This window comes from Zootoca vivipara, chromosome 8, assembly GCF_963506605.1.
Source record: "Zootoca vivipara chromosome 8, rZooViv1.1, whole genome shotgun sequence".
In the NCBI taxonomy this organism is placed as follows: domain Eukaryota; kingdom Metazoa; phylum Chordata; class Lepidosauria; order Squamata; family Lacertidae; genus Zootoca; species Zootoca vivipara.
This window is the reverse complement of record NC_083283.1, coordinates 27,247,910-27,255,487: the sequence shown is the minus strand read 5'-3', so window position 1 is coordinate 27,255,487 and position 7,578 is coordinate 27,247,910. Positions and strand designations below refer to the sequence as shown.

The following is a 7,578-nucleotide window of genomic DNA, read 5'->3' as shown; positions in this document are numbered from 1 at the left end:
AGCGAACTTTCCCATTGAAAGTAATGGAAAGTGGATTAATCCGTTCCAGACGGGTCCGCGGAGTACTTAAACTGAAAGTACTCAAACCGAGGTATGACTGTATTCTAACTTTCCTTCTGAAACAGAACAAGAGCCTTCTCTCATTCCCTTTCTCTGAAGCCTCCTGCCACCCCTTGAAAATCTGCTCCTGGGTGTTGGGGGACCCTTGCAATGGGGCAGAATATGATGCAAGAGGCTGTTGGGGCAGAAGGGGGGAACTGGTTAGAAATCTACCATTCTTGAAGGAGCAGCAGCTTGGAATCCAAGCCTTTGAGGGATTTTTAATCATATACATTACAAATGTTCGTGACATAACAAAGTACAAATTGGTGGTAGAGAAAACTGGAATGAAGGGAGGGAAACAAGCAGACAACTATGAAGTTTAGCCATAGCATTTCATAATGAACAGTCCTGTGTTCCTGTAGATAAGTAATTTTCAAACTTGTGGTCTGCCAGTAAACTGACAATTTCTTTTTTTCTCTTGACAAAGATTTGGGGATCTTTATGCTAACTTTGGTTTCTTCAGAATGAAAGAAGAGAGGTTGACATAGAAGCCCAATAGGGGGTGGGGCTGTCAGCAGCGGAGCAAGCTGATTGGGCGCCTGGGGTGGCGCATGTGCCCTGCACCCAGGGGCAGGGCAGGACGCTCCATGGGGCCTCCAAGGAGTCTGCCTGCATCCTCCCCTCAGCGCCCTACAGCTGAGGGGGAGTTGGCAGGCAGACCGTTTGGGGCAGCGCAGAGCCTGCGTGCGCCCAAGCCACCGCATCACTCCAAGTCACAACTTTCTTGTGCTAAGTGCAGGGTAAAAATGCTATGGGGGAAAAAACTTTGGTCCTGGAGAGCCAGCTTCAGTCAGAACAAATAGAAGACATCTACTTTAATGTAAATCAGGATGAACATGGAGTGGGTACCCAGATTTTTTTGTCTGGCTAAAGCCCACTCTATGACTGTTCCTCAACCATGTTTTACTTTCTTTATACACAAATTTCATTTGGAGTAGCTGCAAGCACGGTTGTCTTAAAAATGTTCTTTACTTCTTAGCCTAGTTCCAGAAATAATTACCCCCCAAAGGCATGGGTTACTTCTCTCTGGAGAACAGAACCACAGGGTCCTAATGATAAGGGGAGAGAAATCAAAATTTGCTAATATGCTAATATCTCTGCAGCAACCTTTTCTGAATTTTTGATCTGCCACAGATGTTTTAATACTCTGGTACAAATGTGAAGCGCAAGGGTTAACTGGGCTCTTGTCCTCTTGCTGGGCTCCTTTCCCTAATCTGATGACATTAGAACAGAAAAAGGCTCATAAAGCAGCAGATTGGGTTTAAAACAGCTCAGTTAGGTAGGAGCTGACCTTTCTGCCAACAGTGGTTTATTAGCCGAGGAGAGGAAGAAATGGGGCTGTTACTCTGGAGGCTTGCTGCTCTAAATGAAATAGTGAAACAGGATGGAGGGCCATAAGGAAAGAACTCTACTGAGGAGAACCTATTATGAGCTCTCATACCCATCTTGTTGCTCTCCAAGGGCTATGTAATACTCCACAAAGCAGAGCTGCTTCTTAGGATGTAGGAGACAATTTCAATAGCAGCGAACCAGCCAGAGAGAGCTTTTTCCTCTACTGTCAAGCAAACCTGTTGCTCATCAAACTTGTCTCAGCCAGGGGCAGAGGGGGGATAATTTGGCCCAAGATGGCAGTCCCAATGAAGAAAGGCCTTCCAAAAGGCCATTTTCTCCAGCTGAGGTGCAGAAGGGAGAGGCCCTATATTTTTTTTTTACTGAGATAGGTGTGAGGAACCTGTATAGATGTAAACTTAGAGGGTGGGGGAACTGACAAATTTCAATAGAAACACGTATCTAAAAATAAGCAGATTTAGTTCTGTAAAATTGAATTAGGCACCCACTCGGCACAGAACTGGGTACAATGCACAGCAAGAGGATCCACCAGTTATGCTTGATCCCTCACTTTGACTTCAACAGTAAGAATATCTCCTTCTCCTGGGGTGCTGGAAGGAGTCATGGTAATGATAAGGGACTGGTTAGTGGTTCCTCTGAGCAAACTTGGTTTAGGAGGAGGCGGTGGTGTTGGCTGGCTGCTGGGAGCTGGTTCTTCCTTATGGGCAGACTGTTCCACTTGCATCTGTGGCTCTTTGGCCTCTGGAGACTGTGTTGGGTTTATTTCTGTAGGTTTGGTTTCAAGCTTGGCTTTTTCTTCTTTGTCTCTTTCTGCCTTTCGTTCCATTTCTTTCTTTGCTTGTTCCTCCTTTTCTTTCCTTGCTTTTTCCTCCTTTTCTTTCCTTGCTTGTTCTTCCTTTTCTTTCTTTGCTTGTTCCTCCTTTCCTTTCCTTTCTTGTTCTTCCCTTTCTTTTTCCTCCTGAAACAAAAACAGTTAAATATTAACTTCTCTTTTCCTTTGCCGCCTTTTCTCGTTCTTCTTTCTCTTTCCTTTCTTGTTCTTCCCTTTCTTTTTCCTCCTGTAACAAAAAACAATTAAATGTTGTTAAAGAAGGATGCTTGACAGGAAATTAAGATCACACCTAAGACCTCTCTGCCTAGTAGGTGAGTACAATCCATCAAGCACAGCTAAAGGGATACCCACATTCATTTCAGAGTGGCTTGACATTGTCTTTGAAGCTTTGAAGCTCAGTTCTACTGAGATTATTGATTCTGCATCAGTCATGATGCAGCGATGCAAGGCAGGGCCTTCTTTTTGATGGCACCTCAACTGTTGAGCTCCCTCCCTTCTGGAATTCAACATGTGCCTGCCCTTTTTTCATTTAGACACCAGCTTAGAACCTTGCACTTTCACCTAGGCATTAGGAAGATGTTCAGCTGGAATTTGTAGTTTTGTTTTTTTCAGTGGACTTTTATTTTTTAAACTTTTATTTTTTTACTGTTACTGCCTTGAGAGATCTTTCGATACTATATAGATATTTGAAATACTGTAAATTTAAATATTTTAAATACTAAATAAGCAAGCTCAAAACTCTCCGGAGGTAAATTTCTTCAAAAAAAAAATGCCTCCCATGTGAAAAAAGCAGGCATGATCATATCCTGAAAAATATTTTTGAGTGCAGTTGGAGGAGAAAGGTCGCCAAATGGTAACTTGCCCAGCAAAAAATAGCCATGGGCCTTGGCTCACTATGAGAATGCAAAGGTGTTGTCTTAGGCTTTTTTGTGTGAGTGATATTAGGCTTACATGTCTATATTTTAACTGATGTTATTTTTAATGGTTAGTGCTTGTGGTCGTGCATTTTATTATTGTTTTGTTACAAGCTATCTTAGGAAGAACTACCGTATCTTAAACTTGGGTTATAAATGATTAAATTAAACAAACTCTGGTTGAAGTCCTGTTGGACAGGCTCAGCTCAGACAATCAATCCACGTTTCATGGTTTATGAAGCTAGAAATGAAAGCCGGCACCAAGCGCTTCTCCTTTGCTCCCCACCCTTTATTTCCCTGTTTATGTCAGTGCCAACAGGTCACTCTGGCTTAGCCTTTGTGATGGGAGGGGAGGTTGTTGCCTCCGCCAGCCCCTCCTCGATAAGGGTATCCTGTTAAAAGGATCCGGGGGGTTTGGATCCTGTCCAAAGCCTGGTCGTGGGCCAGGACCATGCCACGACACTTCAGGGGCACTGGGGGCCCCCTGATTTGACGTATGTCATAGAGCTCCCCCACTGGTGATTTACCCTTAGTGTGACTCCCTACAGACGGGCAGGAGTCGGGATATACTCTGGTTTCACCCAATGCCTAAACCAGGCATGCCGAAACTGCGGCCCTCCAGATGTTTTGGCCTACAACTCCCATGATCCCTAGCTTACAGGACCAGTGGTCAGGGATGATGGGAATTGTAGGCCAAAGTTTGGGGATGCCTGGCCTAAACCAAACCGCTCACATCTGTAATCACAATAAAGTTGTGACCTATTTTAGCCCATTAACCTAAAATATCTGTGTCCGTGTGTGTTTATTATATAAGGGAACTACGGGGCCCAGGGCCCTGTCACGCAACTAATGTATAAAGTACAGCTTTCTTCCGTCCGCCCCGGATCTACTGACAATAAACTTCATTGTGCTGTTCCAAATGCCAGTATTACGAGGAAGAAGCAGTTTGTCTCTAATTCACTTTCTTCATACTGCGAATAATCTTATGAATTTATTTATTTATTTATTTAAATTCAGCTAATTGGGAAGATCCTTGAGAATATGGCGGAAGGAAAGGGGATCTCTCCATCTGTGCTGATCACTGCTATCTGCTTCAGAAAGAAAATAGCTACATTAATGGGGATGAACTGAAACACACCGTCATTGTTACCTTCATCAGGATGGATTTATAAAACTTGCATCCCCTTTTGAAGACTCTGCTCAGCAAATTTCCCACTACTTATAAATCTGGTGGGAGGATATGCGCCTTCTCAGACATTTCCGAGTGCGATGGCATGGTAATGCCTGCCATCTCCTTGTGCTTGGATGTTTAATGAGGACTAGATTCCTTGCTCCCGGTAGTTCCTCTAACCTGACCTCCACCCCACCCTGAGTAGGTATTCTCCCTGCTTATCTCTTCCACAATCCAGGCTCCCCATTGCACTTGCGGCATTTGTGAGTACCTGTTCCTCCATCTGTCTCTTCAGCTTGATAACAGCCGCCATGCCGCCACCTTTTCCACCCAGCAGCGCTTGGAACATCTTGGGTGGTTCTACTTTCTGTGCTAACAGGGACAAGCCTTTGGCAGGTGCTGTTGGCGCCCCGACAGGCTTGCCTGCCTTCTTTATGAGCACTCTGGATCATAGGAAAAGTGAGAGGGAAGGGGGAGAAAGAGAGAGAGAGAGCATGTGAAATAGTATTTAAACAGCCACCTCTCTTTTTAGTAGTTTTGCAATCCCTGTTAATATTCCTGATCCTGGATTCCCAGTCGGGCAGCAAAATACACACAGTTCGTCCATCAGTTTTATTGGAGACGAGGGCCTTGTGCGACGCCTGACCTCCAATTTCCAGTTCCATTATTTGTATTTCTTTTGTTTCCTTCAAAGCGCTCAGGGCTTTGAATACCATTCGCTCCTCCCATCCACCTCCTCCCATGTTTCTTTAGGGATTAAATAATTCTGCCTTGTTTGTGTACCGATTTGCCTTCCCACCCAAGGCAATCGAGCTGCAACGTATAAAAGCACAGACCCATGCACCCAGGGGGACTTTCTTTTAAGTTTCAGTTCTAAGCAACAGCCATCTCACGCCAATCTGCATACTATCGGCTGCTTAAAAATTCCAGGAAATCCAGCGATTCCTCGCAGAAACGGATTAGTCCATTCTGGAAATAATATGGAAAAGCTGAACTGATTTATTTTGTATCGGCAAGATACATGAAAAAAATTAATGCAGACTCCAGATTAGGTCTGATCTGTAATTGCCTTCTGGGCAAGGGCAAAAAATAGATAAGAGTGAGTGTCCTAGCCACCAGTAGGCATATGAACATTAAAATCCCTGCTGGATCAGGGTTTTTAGGGTTAGAGTTAGACTCTATTTAATCTAGCATCCCATTTATCATAGTAGTGAACCAAATGTTTTTAGGTAGCCAACAAGCAAGTGCATGAAGGCAACAGTTGTCTCTTCTTGTTGCTCCTCATGAGCTGGTACTCAAAGCATACAACTTTTAAACTTGGTGGTTGTATACAACCATTACGATGAGTAGTCACTGGCTGGCTACCCATGATCTCCAATGAAACTGCATGGACAAATGTTCTTTTGATAATATGTCTGCATTTCTTACTGAAGGCTAGAACTCAAAGGAGTTACGTTAACTTTTGAAAGATAAACACTTAATGTATTCTCAAGAGGTCAATAGCAGAAAAATCTTACAACAGTAGTGTAATCTCTCTTTACTGTAAAGCTGCATTTTAAAAGAACACATTCCTTTATACGTACATCAGAAATATGGTCATCTAAGTAATGGAATTACATGGAATTAAATAAAAAATCATAATAGATAACTGTACTATTGGCACACAATATTGGCTTTCACTTGTTTGGGTCTGTAGCTTCTGCAGGCGCATTGTTAAAAGATGACCCAGGAGATCCCTGGCCATTTGTGTTGGATCTCCTGCCATTCACCCCTTCCTTTATTTTTAAAATATTTGGTGTGTTTTTTCTTGCTGCACATGGTGCAGAGTACATTATTGGTGACACCCTAAACACCTGCCGCCTTTAATTTGTCCATAAGCGCTACATATGTTTGTGGAAATTTGTGTCGTGGGCCTGTCTGCTGGGTCTTTTAAATAACTTGCAATGTCCCTGATCTTCTGGCATTATTAGTCCCAAGTAATCCTTCCTCCAACATTTGCAGCCATGTCCAGCAAGAATATGTCTATGAAGCAAATACTCTTCCACACAAAGAGAGGAAAAGAGATTCCAGTTCTGCATTTTAAAGCAAATGGTCTACAGATTTGTGGGAAGACTCACTTTCCCTTCTTCCTCAGGAGCTTTTCAGAATCGGGGTAGTGCACCAAGATTTCATTGAGGGTCTTCTTGTCAAGAATGAAGAGGTTGGCAAATCCATGGGCCACCACATTTGCAGTCCGCCGATTTCCCCCGCTTGCAGCTAATAGGCTGAAAGGACAGAGAGAACATTTATAAAAAACATTTAACACCATATCATTTAAAACATCAAAGCAGCTTACCATTTTATACATATCATCAGAGACCATCAACTAACTTATGGAAAGTATTTTCTTAATTGCCTGCGTAATGCTAATGGCATAGAAAAGTTTTCAGCAGGCATTTAAATGTTGAAACAGAAGGTTCCTGCTGAGTATTGACAGAGCATTCCACCAGACACTGCTGCTCACACAAAAGGCTCTGTTTTGTGCTTATGTCAAATGAGCCTTGCCTCGCTAGCTCCTGGAGATGATCTCTGTGATTGAGCTAGGATTGGAAAGATTTTGGTGGTCCCTAAGGTACCCTTGGACCTACATTGTTCAGGGCTTTGCAGATTCATACAAGAACCTTTAACTGGGCAGCCAGTGATGTTTCAACAATGCTGTCACATGCTCTCAGCCAGATACCCCCACCTGCAGTCTGGCCATTGCAATCTGAACGTACCTGGAGCTTCCAAGCGAAGCCCAAGGGCAGCCCCAAATAGAGCACATTGCAGTAGCCTAGCTTGGAGTTTACTGATGCATAGACTACAGTGGGCAGGCTATCCCTGTCCAGGAATGGCTGCAGCTAGAGAAGCAGACAAACACAGAAGCAGAATTTTAAACGGAAAAAAGAAGAAGAAGCAGAACACCTGTATAGGGCTTATCTCCATATATAAGTACAATATTTAGCATAGTTTTCAGGCGGCTGAAATCAATGCCACTGCATGCGATAAAAGTGGAGGCTAGTGCCGTTTCAGCTGCCATCCTGCTATTGTTAATCTTCTGCAGACAGCTCTAAACTGCTTTTGGAAAACAGCAGCGGGCCAGGTTTAAATTTATCCACTGCTTACAGCACCCCTCGTGGCAGTGAAAATGTGCCAATTGTAATTTAACAAAAGGCTAACTGCTCCTGCTA

At 43.5% G+C, this 7,578-nt stretch overlaps 1 protein-coding gene across 1 annotated transcript in view; it reads right to left on the bottom strand.

Moving 5' to 3' along the window:
- Positions 1 to 1,984: 1,984 nt before the first annotated feature.
- The window catches only part of CNGB3 (cyclic nucleotide gated channel subunit beta 3), a 65,183-nt gene continuing 59,589 nt past the window's right edge, over positions 1,985 to 7,578 (bottom strand). The window contains exons 18-21 of the mRNA XM_060278193.1: positions 6,487 to 6,633; positions 4,641 to 4,812; positions 2,438 to 2,510; positions 1,985 to 2,217 (exon numbers count right to left, since the gene is read on the bottom strand). Coding sequence (XP_060134176.1) covers positions 1,985 to 2,217; positions 2,438 to 2,510; positions 4,641 to 4,812; positions 6,487 to 6,633 — 625 coding nt within the window. The remainder of the gene's footprint in view (positions 2,218 to 2,437; positions 2,511 to 4,640; positions 4,813 to 6,486; positions 6,634 to 7,578) is intronic.